General features: G+C 41.3%; 1 protein-coding gene across 1 annotated transcript in view; it reads left to right on the top strand.

Moving 5' to 3' along the window:
- Positions 1-671: 671 nt before the first annotated feature.
- KIAA0586 overlaps positions 672-23,662 on the top strand; it is a 70,452-nt gene continuing 47,461 nt past the window's right edge. Inside the window, exons 1-19 of the mRNA XM_079309288.1 lie at positions 672-750; positions 857-1,132; positions 3,039-3,115; positions 3,663-3,729; positions 4,752-4,818; positions 5,128-5,305; positions 5,696-5,929; positions 6,535-6,697; positions 7,448-7,627; positions 10,342-10,462; positions 11,457-11,547; positions 12,898-12,939; positions 14,308-14,534; positions 15,364-15,436; positions 15,674-15,934; positions 16,105-16,279; positions 21,862-21,971; positions 22,149-22,230; positions 23,103-23,290. Of these exons, the coding sequence (XP_079165414.1) occupies positions 865-1,132; positions 3,039-3,115; positions 3,663-3,729; positions 4,752-4,818; positions 5,128-5,305; positions 5,696-5,929; positions 6,535-6,697; positions 7,448-7,627; positions 10,342-10,462; positions 11,457-11,547; positions 12,898-12,939; positions 14,308-14,534; positions 15,364-15,436; positions 15,674-15,934; positions 16,105-16,279; positions 21,862-21,971; positions 22,149-22,230; positions 23,103-23,290 (2,604 nt within the window). The 5' untranslated portion in view covers positions 672-750; positions 857-864. The remainder of the gene's footprint in view (positions 751-856; positions 1,133-3,038; positions 3,116-3,662; positions 3,730-4,751; positions 4,819-5,127; positions 5,306-5,695; positions 5,930-6,534; positions 6,698-7,447; positions 7,628-10,341; positions 10,463-11,456; positions 11,548-12,897; positions 12,940-14,307; positions 14,535-15,363; positions 15,437-15,673; positions 15,935-16,104; positions 16,280-21,861; positions 21,972-22,148; positions 22,231-23,102; positions 23,291-23,662) is intronic.

Here is a 23,662-nt window from a genome sequence, read left to right as displayed (position 1 = left end):
ACCGGGACAGCGGGAACTGGACCGGGACAGCGGGAACGGGACCGGGACAGCGGGAACTGGGCTGAGACAGCGGGAACTGGGCTGGCATAGCGGGAACCGGGCTGGGATAGCGGGAACTGGGCTGGGACAGCGGGAACCGGGCTGGCATAGCGGGAACCGGGCTGGGATAGCGGGAACTGGGCTGGGACAGCGGGAACGGGACCGGGACAGCGGGAGCTGGGCTGAGACAGCGGGAACCGGACCGGGACAGCGGGAGCTGGGCTGGGATAGCGGGAACCGGACCGGGACAGCGGGAACTGGGCTGGGACAGCGGGAACCGGACCGGGACAGCGGGAACCGGGCTGGGATAGCGGGAACCGGGCTGGGATAGCGGGAACGGGACCGGGACAGCTGCAGAGAGACTGGGATAGCGGGAACGGGACTGGGATAGCGGGAACGGGGGTGGGATAGTGGGAAAGGGATCGGGACAGCTGCAGAGAGACTGGGACAGTGGGAACTGGGCTGGGATAGCGGGATCGGGGATAGGACAGCGGGAACGGGGCCAGGACAGCCGGATTTGGTCTGGGACAGCGGGATCGGGCCCGGGACAGCGGTAGCTGGGCTGGGATAACTGGAGAGAGGCCGGGAGAGCGGGATCGGGGACAGCGGGCGCGGTGCTCTCTCAAGGGCGGCAGCCGCGGCCCGGAGCCCTCAGGCCGGTGCCGCCCGGCTCGTACGGACGGCGCTCTGAGGAGGCGCCGCTCGCCTCAGGCTCGGGCTCAGCCCCAGCCCCAGGCTCAGCCCCAGCCCCAGGCTCAGGCTCAGCCCAGGCTCAGGCTCGGGCTCAGGCTCAGGCTCAGCCCAGGCTCAGCCCCAGGCTCAGGCATGGCGGCGGAGAGCAGCCTCAGCGGCAGCCAGGGCTCGCTGCGCAGCCTGACGGCGGGCGAGGTGCTGATCCGCTCCACAGCCGCCCGCAGGGAGCTCCCGGCCGGCGGCCGCGGGCGGCGAGTGGCGGTCGCTGTGCAGAGGCTCCGTGCCGGGGCCTCGCCCTGCCCGGGGGATTCGGCTGCAGACGGAGCTCCCCGCGTCACCCCGGGAGCCTGGGCTCCGTGCGGGGCAGGGACCCCCCGGGATTCCCCCGGAGCCGCTCCAGGTGCGTCTGTGAGCGCCGCGTTCAGCTCAGGCCGGTGCTGGAAGCGCTGAGAGGCGACTTGAGAGCAGAGGAGTTCTGTGATTAAGGAATGCGAGGTTAAGACCTCCCAGTTTAAAGGACAGGTGTCTGCCAATAAAGGCAGAAGTTTCTCTTTGAAATGGAGAATGTAAACCCCCTCCTTCTGAACTATTATAATTTTGAAATTAATGGGCTCTCAGGCAAAGATATGGGAATTAGGAATAACAGTTCTTTACTAGGAAAATTAAAATAGAAATGCAGTATTACACAGAACAATCCCAAACCCTGCCAGAGTCAGAATCCAAGCTGGCACAGTCAGTCAGTCAGGGTGGTGGCACAGTCCCATTCCATGGTGCTGCATCCTCCTGCAGTGGCAGATGTGGCTCAGCTGGAGCAGTGCTCCTGGAGAAGGTGCAGTTTCCTCTGAAGCTCCAGGGATGATGTGGAAGGGTCTGGTTTTCCTCTGGAATCCAGTGGAAAGAAGGTGCCTTGGTGTCCCAAATCTCAGTTTTTCTCTGGGTAGGAAAGGCTTGGCTCCTGCCCTGGCTGGAGCATCTCCCAGTGGGATGATGGAATTTTATCAGTCATGCACTGGGACTCAGTGGCCATGAACAGGAGATATCTCCTGGAAGGAGGATGGGCTGTGGGGAGATAAAGATGATTGCCCAGCTGGTTTAAAGATGGCCCATGAGCAGAGAATATGTGCCAGGAGATCAGGGGCACTGCCACACCCAGCTTCAGTAAATGGTGATAGAAGCACAATTCTGGCCATGTCAACCCAAGACATCTGGGCACCAACTTTGGGTTATCTTCTAAAATGAGCGAAGCAGCTGATAGTTGCTAAAAAGTTATTTATTGCAGAAGCACATCAGTCTCAAAAGGCACAGTCACAGACATCAAAGTCCATGCTAAGAAAAGCAATGGCAGGAAAAGCAGAAAAACACTAACTCTCCCCAATATCAATTCTTATATAGGATCTTCTCAACAAGCTAAGACACAAACTCAGACCACCACTCCTTAACCAATTACAATTCCAGTTTCTTAACATACCAGGTTATGTACAGACTACTCATACAATCTATCTTGTTCTCTCTGAAAAATATAAGCAATATTCTTACTATAGCTCTATCATGTCCAAATACTGTCTAAAACTATGGTCCAGGAGCCTCCACTGAAAACATCAGTATGTTTTTCAACCTTCAATGTAACTTTCACTTCTATTTTGGTATCTTACTATATATTACTACAAGCATTAGAGCTCATACTAAAACTTACTGACTTACTTATCCTAAAACTTAAACTTACACCTCTGCCTTATGTGTGAGTGGCTTAATATACTCCCTTCCATCCACAGGCTTTAATTCAATCTCTGCACTCTTGATTTCTCTCTGAAGAATTCAGAGACCCCTAACTCACTGACTCCAACATCAGAATCTTTACATTCTTGTACTGCAGTTGTCAGCTCTTTGTTTTCCCAAACTGTTTTGCACATGGAAAGTGAGTTGTGCAGGCTGTGAGGCCCTGGCACAGCTTGCCCAGAGAAGCTGTGGCTGCCCCATTCCTGGCAGTTTTAAAGACCAGGTTGGATGGGGCTTGGAAATTGTCCCTCTCCATGGGGGCAGGAATACTTAGTCCCTGTTAAACATCCCTCTTAAACGTCCCTGTTTAAAGGATGTTTAGTAATGTTCTGTTTTTCAGAGGTTTCCCCATGCTGTAAATCAAATTTCTCATTCAGACTCACAGAATTCATTGATGTTTTTAAGCTTCAGCTCAATCTCTGTTGTCATTTGTATGATGTTTAGGCATTCAGAGATGAGGGAAATGTGGAGCTGTACAGAAAATGCACTACAAATTATTCTGACCACAGTAAAACTTCTTTTATTTTTAGGAGCCCTAAGCACCAATGGATATCCAGAATGTCTGCTTCCAGTTGAAAATTCAGTGCCCATATTTTTATCCCAAATGGTAAGAAACTTTGCTGTTCCTTGCTGCAATCCTGAGCTAAGAATACACTGTTTTCCTCAAAAAGCTGTAGCTCTTGTAAAAGCTGCCCAAGGTTTTGGCTCAGTCTCTGCATCACAACTGTGCAGCTGCTTTTCCTCTTCAGGTTGCTGCTAATGTGGTGTCACTGCTGGTGTTTTTGGAGGGGCTTTTTTTGACACTGAGTGTCAGCAGTGCTTAATTCTCTGTGTGTGAGCAATCCTGAATTGTCCAAGATTAGCAACTTCTCTAAACTTAAGCAGGTATAGTTTCACTACTGCTTCTTTGGCTACAAATGAGGAGAATAAACTTAATTAGCACTTAGAATATGTGGTTTTAATTCAAAATGTCCTGTGAGTTCCTGGTAGCAATGTCCAGATCCTTCTGTGGCAGAGATCATCACATTTTGTGACCTTTTGTTGCTGTGTGCAAATGGTTCTAGTTGTGTGCACAGCAATTCCATCTGCCTCTAAAATTTTGGCTGCTGTTGGCAGAGGTTTTGATCTCTGATTTTTCTGCTCTTGTTCTGAAGGATTATCCTGGAGAAGCTGCATCACAAGATGATTCAGTGCTGCTGGAAGATAGCAGAGATCCTGAAGGTAAAACACACCAATCACTTTTTTGTTGTTGTTGTTGTTGTAAGGAGACTGAAAGGAAAAGGGAGCCTTTAGGTATTTTCATTATAGAAACTTCTGAGTGTAAATATTCAAAGGCTGTTTTGATAAAAAGGTGATGATTGTAACAAATATTCTTAAATTTTGCAAATTTACCTCATTCTTGTTGCTTTTACATTCTAACCAAACTATTAATGTCTCTGAGTAGACAGTTTGGGGAAGGGACTTGTTTTATCCATTTTCCTCCTGTGAATTATTGTACTACAAAGGCATGTTTTTCTTCAAGCAGACTGTACCAAAAAAAGTGTATTTCTCATCCTTAAGAATCCTAGGAAATCACAATATCAGTGCCTTTTCCTTTAATTTCTGAATCTGCCAATTTCAGTCAGATTTAGGGAAGTGAAGGCTTTTTAAAGAAAACCTACTTATGCAGGATTCTTGGATATCTGGAGCTGTGGAGAAGAGGAAATACCCTAGTTAAGACCAAAAATCAATACTTTTACATTCACAGGCAGCAGCTTCCTGATTTAGCAGCATTTGCTTCCTCTGCCCAGCAAATAGTGAGTGAGGGAGAGCCTGCAATCTTTTCAGTATGATTTGCACCTATGAAGAAAATTTGCTGTAATTTATGATGATAGTAGGGAAATACTGGAGCTTTCTTAATTAATTTTTTTTTTTCAAGTGAGAGTTTGCAGCATTTTATTGACTGGGTTGTTTGAGCTGAGTTAGCATTGATATTTTATTCACCATTGTTAGACTTTATTGATACCAGCACTCAGTGCTATAAAAATTGTGTTAAATGAAACCTGCTCTTACTCTTATCATTATTTAAGTTTTCTACTTACTGAAAGGAAACAATTTGTTGTTACCACAGATGATATGGTTCCTGCAGGCAACAGATGCTTCACAGCATAATTAAATGTATTGAAATAATACTTTCTCTCTACCTGTGAAATAGACATTTTGTGCCAATTAAATCAACAAAGGATGTTTGTCCTTCCCCACAGATGATGTTTTTATTTCTCAATATGCTACTGGCCAGAAAGAGGCTCTGAGAGCAGTATTAATGCAGAAGTAAGTGAATTGTTGTTGGTGTCTGAGCTGTTTTGTTAATGTATAGGTACACCACTTCAGTCTTTTGCCAAAATGCATAGCTGGTAAGGAAGAAGTGGCTTTTTACTGTTCTCTGTCAGTGTTCTTTTTCTGTGTATGAAACTGTTTTCAGTTGATTTTATTCCCTGGGATATCTTGTGTTAAGACTTCCAGGAGAAATGCTTATACAGTGATATCAATGCTCTATGTGGGAATGTGATATCTATGCTCTATTTGCTTGGAGGAGATATGGAGAAAATTCTGTTTACAGGCACTTTTTAATTTTTATAGGACTCAGATTGTTCCTGTTCACAAGGAGGTGAAGGTGCAGCTCTTGGGAAGTGCCTCCACAGAAAAAAGGGAAAGTGCTGGGGGTGACACCAGGTCAGCACCCAGGGAAGTTGACTCTGCAACAACCATTGCAGCAGCCACTGCTGCTGCCATTGCCACAGCAGCTCCACTTCTCAAGGTGAGTGGGTAGCTTTGGCAGTAGCAGATATTTGTTCTCTTAAAATAGTATTTTTTCCAAATAAACCTGAAATTGTTGATAGCAGCTCCAGAGAGCCTGAATGTGTCTGCTCACTGCTTTGTGTGTTTGTCATCTCACACTCACTGACCAGTATACAGAGGGAACTGATTTGGATTTAACTAAATGGGCAGAAGACAGAGGACATTTGATTTACCCATTAGAAATTCACAATATTGCTAAACCACCAAACTTTAAGGCTAAATAGAATTTTGTCTCTTTTGGGATGCAAATTCTGTGAAGGATGTTTTGTTCTTTTCATGCTCACACATCTTCTGCAATAATGTTTATTTTCCCCTTCCTTTATTTTTTCTTTTTATCCTTTTCTTGCAGGTTCAAAATGATTTGGAAGCAAAAGTGAACTCAGTTTCAGAATTGCTTCAAAAATTGCAGGAGACAGACAGGCAGCTGCAGCAACTGTCTGAACAGCAAAAAAATATGAAGGCTCAACATGAGGACCCCCACAACCACCAGAGAGTCAGTGAGCTGGAAAAACAAATGAATGCTTTCATGGTGCAACGAATTCAGCACTTGGAAAAGCTCCAGGAGCAACAAATGAATATTCAGGTATCTAAATCACAATGCACAAATTTCAGGTTAATAATTTCTCCTGTATCTCAGTGTTAATGTTACAATAATTGGATTGTTTTATAGTATTAGAAAGAAAGAATGTTCAGTGGAAGTGGATCAAAGAAAGTGAAAGCACTCAACAGTGAGAAAGACACTGAGGGGCTGGAGCATGTCTAGAGAAGGGCAGTGGAGCTGGGGAAGGGTCTGGAGCCCCAGGAGTGGCTGAGGCAGCTGGGGAGGCTCAGGGGAACCTTCTGGCTCTGCACAACTCCCAGACAGGAGGATGGGGCTCTGCTCCCAGGGAATGAGGGACAGGACAAGGGGAAATGGCTTCAAGTTGCACCAGGGTAGGTTTTGGGTGGGTATTAGGGAAAATTCTTCACTAAAAGGTTGTAAGACACTGGAACATGCACAGGACAGTGGTGGAGTCACCATCCCTGGAAGTGTTCAGAAGACATGGATGTGACACTGGAGAACTTGCTTTGGTGGGGAACATGGTGCTGCTGGGAGAAGAGTTGGACTCAGTAATCTCAAAGGTCTTTTCCAACCCTAACAATTCTGTGATTCAATGAGCAGAAATACTCTGTAATTTTGTCTCCCAGTCCCAGCTCATCAGCTCTGCAGTCAGCAGCCTGCAGCAGGGTCCTGTGGCTGCCTCTGGGCCCCTGCCAGGACACTGGGAGAAGCCAGAGCAGGGATCACTCACCAAAGAAGCACCTTCATCTCACAGGGGTTTATTCCCTACCCCTGCTGCACCTGCCCAAGGTGAAGACAAATTCTTACTGGCTTATTTTCACTGTTTGTTTTGCATTAATTTCATGTCCATTAATATTGGATTGTGCATCACATCAGTAATGAGTAGTAAACATTTCTTCTGTGTATTTTTTTTTTTTTGCCCAATGCTCTTTATAATTTTTGTGACATTTGAAAGATGTTCCAGTACCTTCCAGTTTTAATTGAGACTTTTGATTTACTAAGTCTGCACCAGGAGGGGCCTGGACTTAAAATAATCTTATTAGACATAATCTGTGTGGAAGCCTGTGATGAACTACAGTTGGGTTTTGGGTTTTTCTTTGAAATTTTCTTCCTGTTTACTTAACTAGTGCAGTAATGTTTTGCAGTTTTGTGAAGCATTTATAGACCTGGCATGGGTTTTTACTAGATTTTTTTTCCTAGAGTCTACAAGGGCAAGTTGTGATAGAACAAGGGGGAATGGCTTAAAACTCAGGAATGTAAGTTTATATTAGATGCCAGGAAGAAATTCTTGTGAGGGTGATGAGGTTCTGGCACAGGTTGCCCAGAGAAGCTGTGGCTGCTCCATCCCTGGAAGTGTTCCAGGCCAGGTTGGGTGAGACTTGGAGCAACCTGGGATAGTGGAAAGTGTCCCTGCCATGGCAGGAGGCTGGAACTGGATGATCTTTAAAGTCCCTTCCAACCTATACCATCCTGTGATTCTATGATATCAATTCCTTTGAACAAAATTGTTAACATTTAAATAACTTTATTTTTTTTTAGTGTTCCCTGAAGCATATTCAAGCCATTTTCCAAGTCATGGGGTTCATACACAAAAATCTGCTCTAAAGACACCAGTTCCTCGAAGATATGCTCCAGAACCTGTACCCAAAAATGGGAAAATCTCAGAGAAAGAAAACTTTGAAGTAGAAAAAGAAAATATTCCCAAGCCTACAAGAGAAGGTATTGTGCTCTACTGCCCTACTTAGTATGGCTTGGTGGTTATTTTGTTTATTTCCTCACCTTTTCTGACCTTTTCTGTTGAGTTTCTGTTCTGTTACTGGTCACTGGCTGTGAGATAAGGGTTGGGAGGAGGAAGACAAGGCAGGCTCAAACTTTAAAGGGTATAAAGAAAACTTCATTAACAGAATTAAAAGAAAAGTAATAAGAAAAATCAGAATAAAGCTTCATAATATTTCTCCTCCCCCCACACTCTCTTTTCTTTCCCACTGACAACACAAAGAGACAAAACCTGGGACTTTGAGTCAGTTTACCACCTCTAAAATAGTCTTTCTTCAGTCCTCTGAGGAAGAGGAGTCTCTCTTGCCATGCCATGGAGACTTCTCCACAAGAAACAGTTCTCTCATGGCTTCAATGTCACAGTCAATCAGCCACCCAGGAGAGGAAAATCTGTTTGCAGTGGGAAAATCCACCCATGCCTTGCAGCTTTCCCACAGCTGCTTTCATGGGCCATGTCAGCTTATTGGGCTACTATTTTAAGGATGAGCATAAAACAAAAGTTCTCTGGCAACAGAGGTTTTCTACTACTATGCCTGGGGCAAGGTTTCTCATCTCTCTCTGTTTAAGCTTCTCATTGGATCATAGCAACATCTGCTTGCTTTAATATTGGTGTGACTCGCAGTTGTGTTAGAACACTACATCCCCCCAGTGCATTTCCACAAGTCAGGGAAAATAAATAAGTCTGATATATCAATTATATCTTCACCATAGCCTTGCAAAAAGAATTTCAGCCTGAGACTAAGGCATCTCTTCAATCTTCTCTCATCTAGAATTTGACTCTTCCTTCACTGACTCAGAGTTCTGTGTTGTTGTCCCTATGTATCTTTTCTGATTCAGGAGAGAATTGGTGTTTGTAGGTTCATTTGTTTTCAACCTTTATCAAGTGAAACAGTTCTTATAGAGTTCAGTGTTGAAAGGTTGATCTCATCCAGGCTCTGCAATCAAGGAATCACTGTGTCTCTCTGCTGACCTCACAGTCCCCCTGCGCTTTCCCTTCATGTGGGGTGCCAGGAAAAGAAACAAAACTGCCACTGCTTTTGTCCTTGTGTCTGCAGCATGGCTGGCTAAAAATGGCTAAGCAAGCCAAGTCCATCACGAGCCATGCTGAGATAGCTGTGGCCATGCCATCCTGACCTGGCTCCTGGAGCAGGCTGGTAGTGGCCACTGTGGTGCCCAGCTGCTCCTGGCCTTGATCCCAGAGTAAAACAAATCCACTTGGGAGCCATGCTGAGATAGCCCTGGCCATGCTGGCTGTGGCAGAGCAGTCCTGGTGGCATGGCCTGCTGGTGACAGAAATCCCAGCCCAGCCACGTGCCCGCCTGGCTGCCTGAGCCTGACCCGGCCCGTTGGAGCCAAGAGAGCTTTGCTGGCCTTTGCTCATTTTAAATGCGCTTTTCCACAGGGGCGGGTTCAGCTCTTTTACGTGGTTTAACCAAGTGTAAATCTTGAAACCCAGCCACCTGATTGGCTCTTCACACCTAGCTACCTGATTGGCTCTTCACACCTAGCCACCTGATTGGCTCTTCAAACCTAGCCACCTGATTGGCTCTTCACACCTAGCCACCTGATTGGCTCTTCACACCTAGCCACCTGATTGGCTCTTCAAACTAAGGCACCTGATTGGCTCTTCACACCTAGCCACCTGATTGGCTCTTCAAACTAAGGCACCTGATTGGCTCTTCACACCTAGCCACCTGATTGGCTCTTCAAACTAAGGCACCTGATTGGCTCTTCACACCTAGCCACCTGATTGGCTCTTCAAACCAAGCCACCTGATTGGCTCTTCAAACCTAGCCACCTGATTGGCTCTTCAAACCTAAGCAGGTGATTGGCTTTTTATACCTAGCCAGCTGTTCAAATCTAGGCAGGTGATTGGCTCTTTGAAACTAGCCAGCTGATTGGTTGTTCAAATCTAGGCAGGTGATCGGCTCTTTGAAACTAGCCAGCTGATTGCCTCTTTAAACCTAGCCACCTGATTGGCTCTTCAAACCTAGGCAGGTGATTAGCTTTTTATACCTAGCCGGCTGATTGGCTCTTCAAACCTTGCCAGTTGATTGGCTCTTTGAAACTAGCCAGCTGATTGGTTCTTCTTACCTAGCCAGTTGATTGGCTCTTCAAACTTAGCCAGGTGATTGGCTTTTCAAACCTAGCCAGCTGACTGGTTCTTCAAACCTAGATTGGCTCTTCATACCTAGCTAGCTGATTGGCTCTTTAAATCTAGGCAGGTGATTGGCTCTTCAAGCCTAGGAAGGTGATTGGCTTTTTGTACCTAGCCAGCTGATTGGCTCTTCAAATCTGGCCTGCTGATTGGCTCTTTAAACCCAGCCAGCAAATTGGTTCTTCAAACTTGGCCCACTGATTGGTTCTTCAAACCTCAGGAGCTGATTGGCTCTTTAAACCTGGCCATCTGATTGGCTGGGGCAGGTCCCTGCAGGGAGCCAACCCCAACTGAAAACCGGACTTTCGTTAAACTGTGACACCCAGAAACATCGGTTAGTGGTTTTAAGTGACTTGCTTTATCTGAAATAGATCTGTATTTTAATTTAATTTTTACTTTTTCTCCTTGGTGAGTGCTATATTATGGTGAAATATCAGGAAAGGAAAAGAATTAAATCTGTTGAACTAACCTAAGTTTCTTTTTTTCTGCTTTATTTTAGGTGAAGGGGAAGGTCTGGAACACGTTTTGAGTTCTCAAGAAATATCACTGAAGGAAATGGAGTATCCCAAGAAGAGAGCACTACGCAGAGGTGAAAAGAGCTGGCCTCATGAGAGATACAGGTGGATAAACACAACAGTCCAAACTGAGGAACAGCTTGACTTGTTTCAATGAAATTGAGAGAGGTGCATTGGACCCTGATGATGTAACAGAGTCACTGCTGTGCTCCTCGAGTCCAGCACAGCTATGCTGGAGTATTTCTGGTTTTGCATTCCTTCTGACAGGAGCTGATGGAATGGCTGGAGCTGTGCCAGGGGAGGTTTAGGATGGATGTCAGGAAAGGTTCTTCCCCCAGAGGGTGCTGACACTGAAGAGGTTTCCCAGGGAATGGGCACAGCCCCAAGGCTGCCAGAGCTCCAGGAGAGTATGGACAGCACTGCCAGGGACAGGGTGGGGTTGTTGGGGGATCTGTGCAGGGACAGGAGTTGAGCTCTGATCCTTGTGGGTCCCTTCCAGCTCTAATATTCCACGATTCTGTAGTTTCTGTTGAACTGCAGGCAGATGAAGGCTTGTTGTTAAGGTTAGCTCTCAACACCTTTCAGCAGGTTGCACTTGGAATGTTTTTTAGGAGCAACATCCAACTAGCAATTCCTAAGTTTTAAAATGGGTGAAAAAATGTTCTTAGCTATGTAGTCTGAAGCATATTTTCCCCAGGCAGTAATGTGAAATTATAATTTCACTAATACAATGAGAAACTGCTCATATGTGCTGTCTAATTAAGAACAGTGTGTACAAAAATGTCAATTGCTTCAAATGGAAAGATATCCAAAGTTTAAATGTTGCTCTATTAGATGTAATTTCAGTATTGAGGATAAAAGGATATGGCTGAAGGTGTTAAGTGGTAAACAGAGAAAACCCAATAATCTCTATAACTTCAGATGCCAAAGCAAGTTCCAGTTTATCTGAAGGTTTGGTACTTGCAGTGTAAATTCCTGCTTGGTTTCACAGTTGAATCCTTTCTTGGGCCACCTCAGGAGCCATTAGAGGTGTAACCAGGAGTGTTTCTCCCCTCAGAAACAATGCTTTGCCTGCTGACTCAATTCCTCCTTTTGTAAGCTACAATTCAATTGAGAAAACAGTGCAGAAAGCAGATGACTTACTTCAAGATCTTGGCAAGTTGAGAAGAGAAATGCACAACATTCTTCAGGTAAAGTCAATCTAATCACAATGAGCAGGGGTTTGAAGAAGGGGAATAAAAATTGTGGAGAAAAACATAGAGGTCTGGTATCAGTAAAAGTGTTGCTCCTGATTCTACACGTGTAAGAAGATCCACATTTGTTTACAATAATTGAAATATTGGAGTCTCTGTGTGTGGAAGAGCTCTGAGCCTGAATAATGCTCTGGGTTGCAATGGACTCTGGCTGCCATTGTCCCACACATGATATAGGAAAGAGAGGGAAGGATAGAAAGAGAAAAAAAGAAGTTTCTGTATAGGTTTTAGATATTTTCAGTGTCTGTTCTTTGCAGAGCTACAGAGCTGATGTAATTTTCCTGTTGGAAAGAACAATGTTCCATTTATCTCTAGTCAGTTTTAGGGATGATTAAAGCATTTCCTTTCTCATTTTGCCACTTCTTCTTGTAATGAGTGCTGTTTCCAAGGAATTTCCTGGCACAGATTCCTTGTGCTGTTTCTTGTGCTAATGATTTTGTATCTTTGGGGATGCAAGATCTGCTTCTGTGCTGGCAACATGGAGCTTTTGGCAACTGAGGCTTTTATCTCTTAACCTGGTGCCATTCCTGGTTCCACCTGTCTGCTGTGGTCCTCTCTGTCCTTGTCAGTGTACACAGTGAGAAAGAAAAAAAGTTTGAAAATTCACCTCTTTGGATTGCCTTGAAATGTAATAACTTTGATTCTGCTGGTTCATTTTTGTGGTTGAAAGTTTCAACTTGCATATTTCCCTAAAAAAGTATTTTGTATTACCTGTTTGTTTTTTGTTGCTATATCTTTAGAAAATGCAGCTTCATCTGTCATATCTTACAGCATAGCTGATGCATTTTTTATAGATTTTGTAACACTTTCTGGATTTTACATTTAACTATTCTTATTAGGAATGGACCAGGTGCCTTGTGCCCCACTGAGGTTGCAAATATTTTCTTACCACTGCTGCTAAAAACTTAAACAAGTAACATACCTTAGTACAGGCAACAGAACAAGATGAGATGGGATAAGGAATGGGAGAAAGATGCAGTTACAGAAATTATTTGAAACCTCTCTTATGAAAATGGTCAATAGAAAGATGTGATGACTTGGCAAATGGAGATTTGGGTCAATTAAACACTTAGCTACTGACTCCTCATCACTGAGAGGTTTGTAGAGTGAGATAATGATAAATTTTTGGATAAATGGTAGACCAGCTCTGTCATAAAGCAAAGCTCTGAATTAGCTGAGGACAGAAGGTGGTGCTCTAACCCAAGGAGTTCATTGTCATTAGTGAAAATGATCCAATATTATGGATTTTACCTTGAAGTTTCAATAGCTCTTCTTCTGTCTTTTTAGGGAGCAAGTTCATGGAAATCTGAGGTGAAAGATCTTATTAAGGTACACCTTGAAATGTTTATGTGTGTTTATTTTGTGGGATTTTGGGCTTTCTATAAAATACTGTCATGCTGAAGCAGTTTTGAATGTGTTTGCAATGCAGTATCACAGCCTGGATGTTTGTTAAAGGATTGCTCTTGCACAGATCACATTACTCCTGGTTCAGTCCTAGCAAATCCCTTGAGGGGAAAATGGCAGGGAGGAAGCTGCTCTGTCAGATTGACACAGTGTGGGCTGCTGCTACCAGCATTTTTTACATATTTAACAGATCCAGTTACCATTTCATGATCTGGGTCTCACTAGCAAGTCTACATCAATTTACACTTGATCATGTCTCTGTATTTCTTACCTTTTCTCACAGATTTTACCTTATTGAGTTAGTATTTGTTAAAAAGTTTCATTTTAAAATGAAAGGCTATATAAAATTGATAAATAATTTGGTATATTGTCTCTTTCTCACCAGGCCAACACCAAGGTCATGGGATCATTGTCTTGATTCCTGTTTTGTAATGGCATTGTGGCAGTACATCTGTTCAAACATAAATTTTTGTTTAATTCTGATTTGACAAAAGAGTAGCCTTAAAGACAAAACTGAGTTGTGATCTGTGAGGGGTTTTTTTTCTGTTCATTCAGTTAATGTTTTCACAGTCTACTCGAGCCTGGATATTTTGGTTTTGGTTTGAGGATTTGGTTTTTTTTATTAAATGTACTTCTATCACTTTTAAAACTTTTTACTGTTTAATGAAGTTTTCAGGGGCCTCTGAGTTTTTCCTCAGGATTGTGAGAATGAATGTGAGAACTTGTTTGATGTGTTTGTGTCCCTTTCTTTTGTGCTTAGCAGCTAATTTATACTCGATTTTTATCTCTGTAGAAGGGTTCTGCAAAGTGAGAGGTGTCATTGTTCCTTCTGAAAAGTGAAAATGAGTAAAAGTGAAAGAGGATCAAGGAGCTGCTGAGGGATTTATCTTGTTAAAACTTAAAAGTGTTGCTTTGTGCTTCTTGGACTAGATGATGCCAAATAAGTGTATATATTTAGAGGACTTGGGCTTTTATTAGCCTTTTAATTATGTTTAATTACTGTTACACGGAGAGATTTGCTTGTGATACTTCATGTATCTAATTGCCATCTTTTCACATGCTTATTAGCCTCATTAGCATTGCCTCTCATACTTCACATCATTTCCCATTGGAGATCTTTTGGATGTCTTTCACTTCTCTAAATATATTTACAACATAATAAAGGTTCTTGAGTAATTGAAGTTGCTGATAGTGCACATGGGCAGTATTTCATATGATGGCATTGATGTGATAACAGATTCATAGGAAATTACAATCTCTGATTAAAAGCTAGAGGTTCTGTTTCCATTTTAGTCCAAAAATCTTCTTGTTTCACCTGGTCGTCCTGAACATCATCTGCCCAACAAACCATCCATCCTTCAGAATGTCAAAGCACCAAGGTCTATACTGACAGATGCTGAAAAGGCTTTGAGAGGAGTGCAGAACAATAAGAAAGTCTTTGAGGAGAATCTGGAAGCTGTTACTCGTGCAAAAGATGGAGATGCCAAGTATTCTTTTGGTGACTCCTCGAGTACAAACAGGTCAGACCCTGCACTTCAGTGCTGTGTGAGATTGGTATTTCCAAATCTGGGCATTGGAGAACTTGTGCTCTTCCCTGCAAAAAGGATTTACTGACTCTTTCTAGCAATCATTGTCTGATTCTTGAGATGTGAACTGATTTTTGTCAGGTGCCTCAATCTGATTTCTGAGGCTTTATCAGCTGGACAAGCTGAACTGCTGCCAGGGCATTTAATTGTTTCCATACCAACTTGCATTACAAGAAAATTGAAGCATAATTTGATTATTCAGAGCAGCAGAGGCTTCATAAGCCTGTAAATTTACAGAATTTAATCAACTCACAACAGGTCTTTTGCTTTGTTAGTTATATTAAATACTTCTGCTTGAATCATAATAGAAATTTTCTTTTAAAATTTGCATTTTCCTGAGGAAGGTAGCTATTCTGTATGTATAAGAGGTTTTTTTAGATATGTTAACTGCCTTCATTATCTTTTAGAGGATATAGTAATTTGTCATCTTTTTTGTTAAATTGGAATATTTTTGTTTTCTTGTTTTTTCAGTTGTGATCAAAGTAGGAAGTCACACATGGCTACTCCTTATTCCTAAAATATTTGCAATAATATCAGTATTTACCAGCAGGGAATGAGGTTTTCAAGTGGCACCATGCAAGAACAGATTGGGGTTGTGACTCTTGATGGGCTTTGCCTGGTGCCTTTTGGGGAGTGTAGAGGTGCAGAATCTCACTGTCTGTATTCTGGATTTCTCTTTTTACAGCATTTAAAGGTTATTACTTTTCCCAGGAACAAATGTGTGCAATTTGAGAACCTAAAAAGGTTCATTCTTGTGTTTCAGTGATATCTTGGAAGGGTTTCGTATCCGAAGGACTGTGGATGAGTGGATCAAGGCAATCAATCAGGAAATCCAGGTAGGGCTGGAAAAATGAGTTGGGATTTTTGTGTTACATTTTTCCACCTTTCCTTGTTCTTTCATGTCCACAGCAAAGTGATTTACTCACCCCCTGAAAACATGAGAAAGGTGCCTGTTATTGATAGCATGCAGTAAGCTATAATAAAATATTTGCCTCTGTTTTAAAACTGTAATTGTGTTATGAAAATCCCTGGTAAAAAAAAATCCATTTATTACATATATATTTTCTATTTAGGCTGAAATAACAAAAGATAATCCAGATAAAGAAAAATTTGAAGAAAAATCCCCATGGAACAAGAGAGCCCAAAACCTCAGGGCTGTGAAGACCAAGGAAGAAATTAAAGAGAGAACTCAAAACGTGCAAAAACCCTCCTTGACAAAAAGGCCTTTATCTGCACCTAAGCCATTGAAGAAGCAGGTGGAAGATACCACAAAGGAAGATAAGTTTAGAACTTACCTTTCTGAAAAAAAGGAGAGCAAAGAAAAAAAGGCAGATGTGAGTTCCCAAGCAGGTGGTTTCTTTTCTGGAAAAAACTATTCAGTATTGACATGAAAAATTGTGTGTGCAGGTGTAGTAATTTGAAATGAAAGTGATAGCTCTGTCCTGCTCCAATTTACATAAATAATTGTAAACTACTTTTTTTTTTCCATTTTGGTGTCCACCAGGAAGCTGTAGGCAGAACTGCACCAGTCCAAAATGAAGATTATCTGTCACAAGTTTATGGGAAACCCATTTACCAGGGTCACCGTAGAACTCTTAAAAAAGAACCCTACCTGAGATTCAACTCTCCCCCTTCCAGATCTAAACCCACCAGACCCAAGCTGATTGAGGTTGTTAAAGGTAAGTGATTCTTTAATGGGAACAAGATGTTCCTTCATAGTTTTTCTATCAGGAATTCCCTGTGAAAATGAATCTGTTAGTTGTAGTTCATCTGCTCTTCAATACAAAGCTGAAGCAACTCAAAGTGGCTTTTCAGAGAGGTGGTCACTGCCTCAGGTTTGTCAGGGTTTAAGAGGCATTTGGAAAATGCCCTTAATTTAACTTTGGCTTGGCCCTGAAGTGGTCAGGCAGTTGGACTAGATGGTTGTTGTAGGACCTGTCCATTTCAAGTAGTTTATTTCTATTTAAGATCCTCTTTTCAAAACTAAAAAATACCAGAAGTTTTTCAGCTTTGTTTAATGTGTTTCTCACTTATTTTAGATTGTCAAATAAATACTTATTTCTAAATATGATAAATGTCTTAGTATGTATTTATTGTTGTCCAAGATTTAATTTAATGAGCTGAATTGCTAAAATTAATCACAACTGAGTGTGTTGAAAAATGAACTCAGTTTTTAAAGGTAAAAATAAAGGTACATCACTGGCAAATGTGTTTTTTGTCAGCTTTATCCAGTGACTTTTCATTTAAATACTTAATTAAGTCAGAGTTCAGAAATGTACTGAGATTTGAAAACTGAAGGAAGCCTGATATTTAATTTCCTGTTTCTGATGCATCAATTGAAATATGAAAAATTGTTTTTTCTTTAAATAAAAAAAAATCCTCATCCTCATCCTGAGGGTGATATCTGTTAGTTTGAAAATATTTAAAGATGTAATCAGAATAATTGGTTAAGTTCACTAAGTGCAAATAACTCCTTTTCCTTCATCCAGTTAGTTATAATCAGAATAGAAATCCTTTCTGTAATAGCTTATTAAGCTTATTTAATTGATAAAGGTTATTGGTTGATTAATAATGAATTCTCTTTGTTAGTTTTGTTGGCAAAGTGTTAGGATAAGAGGATCCTAATCTTCTAACCTATTAAAAAAGTGTAAAAATGATTACAGAGGGAGACTCTATTATATCTGACATTGGTCAGTGCAGATAAACTTCCTCTAGAATTAGCAGACAGTAATGTTTTAATTGGATCTAGTTTATTTCCTAGTTACCTTTTTAAAACTTACCTGAATCTTAATACAAAAACTAAGAATAATCTTTAACTGCTATTAAAAAAAAAAACAGTGTGGATCATTTCACTGGGGAGAAAGTGAGCAGAGAAGATAATGATGAAGGGAAAGTGTGGAGATGGGAGAGAGGTTTAAGGAGATGAGGTGGTAAAAGTGAAGGTGGGAACAGAGGAGTTAACAAGATGTGCATCCATGGAAAAATATTAACTGGCTCCCTCCATGCTTCTTGCTCTTAGGCTGTTGTTACCCATGCAGGGAAAATATACTTGATGCAGTCTTAAATGTCATGTTTAAAAGTGCTGCCTGGGTTTTTATTACAGCTGTCAAAACATTATATTCTGTGTGAAACACAAGAGATTAACATCAGAAGGCAGCCAGGCACTTGATGAAATCATGTTTTTAGGCCAGTGCAAGGATGGTGTAAAACATATCTGTGTCTCTGAAGACAGGCACTGCTAGGGTTTGAGGCTGGGGATTTTTTTATATTATTATTATTACTGCTATTTTAAATTATTGAGTAACCTGGTCTAGTGGAAGGTGTCCTTGCCCATGGCAGGGGTTTGGAACTGGTTGATCCTAAAGGTTCCTTCCAACCCAAACCGTTGTGTGATTCTGTGGTTATGATGCACATCCACAGTGCCAAGTCCTCAAAACAGTACAAGAATCTCTTGTTTTGCCTGATATGTTCTTTGTTCTTTACCTGTGCTCTGAAGCCCAGTTGTGATCTGTGAAGGAAAAGTGTTATTGCTAAAAAGTATTCATAATTCTCACCACCCTCCTGGAAAATGTGGGTTATAGTCCTGGCAGAAACCTAGAAAACTTTTCAAAACTCATCATTTTTTAAAAGGTGAGGCTTTGTTACATGAAAGCTGCCAGCCTTGTGACAGGTATTTTGTTTGCTCTCTCTTGAATGTCTTTTCTTAGGTGAAAATTGGTGTATCCTCTGGTATAGTCATTTTAAGCATGATGTATCACTATTTTTGACTATTGGCTGTGCTGTACACCTAAAATTTAATTTATTCTGTATAGATCTTTTTGGATGAAATGTGTACTAGTAAACACTTAGTGTAGTAATAACAGTGATGCAGTGACCACTAAGATTTGGATTGAGAACAGACACTTCTTTAAAAATATTTAATCAGCACTTCTGCTTTTGCTGAGTCCTAAATTAATTCTCTATTTATTGAGCTCTTGTCCTTTACAGAATAACCTTTCCAGAGAGGCCAGTTTCATCATTCCAGAAACAATATCTTGTAAAGTGGCAGAAAGAGTGCCCCCCTCCCCAATCTAATAATAGCAAGTAGGTAATTTGATCATTTGAAACCACCAGTTGAATTCAGTGGTGTCAGAAATGGAAAGCTGCAGGTTCTGTGCAGTTGGAACAAGCTGCTCCTGTTCAGCTGTTTTCTGTTGGAGGCAAATGGAAATGAAAGGGAAAACTGCACTGGATCAATGCTGCCTTCAATCTTCCAGAATCCTGCATGTGACCAACAGCTTAAAAGCTCTTTGCTGGAAAACAGAGTGAACTCTGGATAGCCTTTTGCCAGAGTGGTTCTCTTCCAAGCCATTAAGTCATGCTGCAGAGCAAAATGTGTGTCTGCAACAGTAAAGCCACCATAAAATCAGTTTCTCTATTTAACATCAGGATGGAGTTATGGGAAGTTATGGTTTTGTCTCTATCCTGACAGTAAATAAAATAAAATACCCCCATGTGTTTTTTTCTAAGGGGAGAATGGAATTTTTTGCACATTGTGTAAAGGAACAGCACTCCAATGTGTGTGTCCTATTCCCAAACTTTCTGATCTTAACTGAGGCTGAGGTTTGTTTAATACTGGCATTACTTATCTTTGATTCTTGGTAAGACTATTGATCAAACTGCTTCTTTTTTGTCCTTTCCTATAATTTCTCAATAAAATGGAAAAATAATCTGTGATGTTTCACGTGGGTTTCATGAAGACAAAACAGTTCAATCATTTTGGGGGCTGCTGTGCTGGAAGAATCTGTTATGGCAAGGAAAAGTATAAATAATAAAATTAGGAACAGATCTGTTCTTCTCTATAGTAGGAGTGTAAATAAAATGCACCAAAGTTGAATGAGCACTTCAAAGCACCAGGTTCTTTTAAAAAAAAAGAAAATAAACTAATCTCTTTCACCTTAGGCATGGTGAGTTCTTCCCTTCATGGATCTGCACCCACAGATTTGCCTTGATGTACCAGGTGATAAAAGCTTCAGAATTATTGGAAGTTTTTGGCCATGGGTTTGATTGGCTGAAAAATCCAGACTTGTTAAATGAGTATTTTGTTAGAGCAGTCCACTGAGCTTGTTTTAAATTAGTGTTAGAATAAGGATGTTTACTTAAGACTGAAATGGCCATCTGGAGAGTCTCTTTTCAGTCATTTTATAACTCTCAACCATTTTCTTTGCAAATAAACTATGGTGACTAATGCTTAGTTTCTTATGGGAAGTTAGGAAAAACATTCAACTAACACTTTTATGAGTAAGAGATCATTTCTAAAAAAAAAGCTGGAGTTGTTTTCTTGCATAATGTGACCTGATAAATACATGTAAAACACTGCTTTTTTAGAGCTAAGTTTAATTAAATGTCTAGTTTCTGCCCAGTGCAAATAAACTTTTCAGGGGAAAAATGAAAAGTTGAAAGCAATTAAAATGAGGTGCTGTGTGTATATAGTACTTAATCATTCTCACTGTGAAAACCTTGTTTTTACAAGTTGGCAGCATTACAGATACACTGCCAATTTCTGCTTTTACTCAAAAGTTCAAGGCCAAGGGGGACTGTTAGATCATGTAGTATGACCTCTTCTAAATCACAAGCCTCTGAACTGTATCTATTTATGTTACAGAGTCCAGTAATTTGTCTGACTGCAGAACAGTTTTTTCTTGGCTAACCTGTGCTTTGCAGAAAGGCACAAACTCATCATGTAAAGGCAGCAGAAATTCTGTTTCTTCCCATTGCAAAATACCTTGTGCTTCAAAAGCAAACAGGACACTTCAGATTTATTATCTGATTTGTAGTGAGGTTTTGGCTTCAGTTTACAGCTACTTCAGTTTCCAGGTGATTTTTCCTTAAAAAATGAAGAGTGCTTATTAATGTCCAATCTATTTTAATATTTGCAGAGATGCAGGAATGCAGTGTTATCATCTATGGGAGCCTTCAGCTCCAGACATTCTGTTGAGACATCTGAGGGTTAATTCATCCTGTTGACCAGGGCTTTGTGTTGGGATTTCTCATTCCATTGCTTGCCCAACATGACCTTAAACCCTTTTCTGAGGATGCTTCTCTCTGACCTGTATTTTCTCACTGTGGAATTATGACTTGTTCTTGTTTCCAGGCTTACAACCCATAATTTGTACAAAAATACCACTTTATAAGTGAACTGCCTTACCTGTTTGTCTGCATCCAACAGAAGTCACATTACCAATCTTTATTATCCCTGTATTTTATAATCACTGACTTTCATTTTTCAATTAATTAGAAGGCTGTTAAGTGTGAGCAGAGCTAAAAAGTGCTTATTGCCATGTGTTAACTGGCTGCAAGTACAGGGGGGTGATTATTAGAAACAACAGAGGAGGAAAAATGACATTTTTTTGGCTGTAATACAGGTGTGGAGTTGGTTACCAGCACGTTTCTTTCCAGATTCATTATCCTAACACCTACAAAATAACAGTAGAAGCACTTCTGCCTGATTGACAATTGTTGACCTTTTGGAAGGGAATTTATAAGCAGTATTTATCCACTGATATTAATAATTTCCTTAATCGTATCCATTGTTTGCTGTAAGTTAAGACCTTGCACGACTGTATGGTGAGAAATGCACATTGCAATAAATGCTCTTCTCTGCCCTTTGCTTAAGACATTTTTACATATAAATTACTTCTGGCTGGCTATTTGCAATATGCTTGAAAAACTGGGCCAAAAAATCAGCATTTCCTTGATGATGAAAGTCAAGACTTTTGGATATTAGCTATGGCTTGATTTTGGAGTAACACTGAGTTGTTAAACCAGGAATTTGCAGATTATACCTGTTCCTCTGAGTACCTGTCAGTTTTGTGGCTGCATTTCAAACCTAAATTCTGGATTTCTTCATAGCTGCTAAATCACACATTCAGTTCCAAATTTCAAACTTAAATTATTAATTTCTTCTTAGCTGCTAAATCACACTTTTTCTTCCAACTTACTGCTGTCCTTTGGTCCTTTCTATGTTTCTGTGCCCTTATCTGCTAGATTCAACTTAAAAATTTTAATTTTAACTCCTTCATTGCTGACAATATTGAGACATGCCATCTATCATCCACCTATAGCACTTTCAGGTTCTGCCCTTTGGGACCCCCTCCCTCATTCCCTCCATCCCACAGCAAAAATTTGCAGTGGATTGAATAGAAAGGTTTGGATCAGTAGACTGTAGGTCACTGTTTTTGTGCACACATCATGATTTGCAGTTTATCTGCTCTTGTTTCAGGCACAAAGGTGCAGTCAGCAAGGACCCAGACCTGCTCCCACAGCCAGAAGGACATCAGCAGCCCCATGGAGAAGCAGCCTGTGTGTGCCCTTGCCCAGCAGAAGCAGCCTGTGTGTGCCCTTCCCCAGCAGAAGCAGCCTGTGTGTGCCCTTGCCCAGCAGAAGCAGCCTGTGTGTGCCCTTCCCCAGCAGAAGCAGCCTGTGTGTGCCCTTGCCCAGCAGAAGCAGCCTGTGTGTGCCCTTCCCCAGCAGAAGCAGCCTGTGTGTGCCCTTCCCCAGCAGAAGCAGTACCTCTTCAGCCCCAGCCAGGATGTCCCTGCTGCCTCTGGGCCTGTGGAAGGTCACCTCATTCCCATTGCTATTCCACTAGGTAGGAGCAGATTGTGGGCAGGTTAATCACTGGATTAATTTCATGGAAATACAACTTTTATCTTCTTAAGCCAGTGGGGGTTGGAGTTAGATGATCTCTGAGGTTCCTTCCAACCCAAACCATTCCATGATATTTGCACCTGCCCTTCTCCTAGGAAATATGAGGGATCAGTTGAAAATGTTCTGGTTTTCCTCATCCTTCATGATGGGTGTCTGGTGACACCCTGACAGAGCAATTACTTGCTTAGCTGTACCTTTTAAAATTAATTTTGGTTTTAGGCTTCATCTTGTTGCTTTCAGTTTGGTATCCACATGGGCAGGAACTGAATCACTCACCCTTGGATTCAACATTTGCAGTGACTTCAGCCCAACAATTTCAGTAGGACTGTGCCAAGCACAGTAAATTCCTTGTCATGACTTCTGGATTTTTGGACTTTCAATAGAACCTTTATTTAAGGCTTGTTTTGAGAAGGGCTAGTATTATATAGGCATTGAAATAAGGTAATTGTTTTTTTAAAGGGCTGTCTCAGACAAAAATGTGTGGGTTGTTAATACTAAGTGTAATAGTACTTTGGGTGTGATGGTCTGTAGTTCTTGAAGGGCAAACACAATTCTTGTTTTCAGCAGTAGATGTCACCAGAGTCAAGGAAAGTGAATAATTTTACAAACAGGTAGAGTTCATTTCTGCTGAGAAACCTAAAAAATAGCTGGTGAATTACTGTAGTTTAGCTGATGTGAATAGGGGGCTTTTAATTGGTCTGTAATTGCACACAGAATATCAAACCACACAGAATATAATTTTAATTAATTTATTAATTTATTGGCTTTGGAAATGGATGTATAAATTTTTAATTGTTTTTCATTTGTCTTTAGGTAAAACCCAAAGCAGTAGCACATTACCACAGCCTGCTGGAGTAATCTTAGATAAACCTCATCCTGTCACAGTTACAACCTCCATTCCTCCAGAGCCACCAAAGCCTCCAGTGGAGGTGAAAAAGCCAAATATAGCTGTAATAGAGATGAAATTAGAGAAAAAGGAGCCACCTCAGCTCTCTTTCCAGGTACATGTCAAGAGTGATGATGATTTGTTTGTTTGTTTTAATGAGTGCTAACTACAGGCAGCCTGATCCATCAGTTACACACTTTGACATCAGTAGATGGTTTTCAATAAGAATTAGAAAAATATGGAATGGAAGGACCAAGCAGTTCTTATGCTATAGTAATATATTTATTCATATTTTAGCAATTATCATTATTATTTTACCAAAATAGAAAACTATTTCTTCCCTAAATCACCTGTGCAGGGCATTTGTAAAATCTTTATAACATTTTCTTTTTTTAATGAGATTTTTAAGCCAGAACAACATGGAATAAAAGAAGTAGAAATATAAATGTCAGATTTCTTGGATGATTGCTTTGACCTCTAAGATTTC

The sequence above is a fragment of the Erithacus rubecula genome (genome assembly GCF_903797595.1).
Source record: "Erithacus rubecula genome assembly, chromosome: 6".
NCBI lineage: Eukaryota > Metazoa > Chordata > Aves > Passeriformes > Muscicapidae > Erithacus > Erithacus rubecula.
Note: the sequence above shows the minus strand (reverse complement) of the source record. Positions and strands in the feature narration are given on the sequence as shown.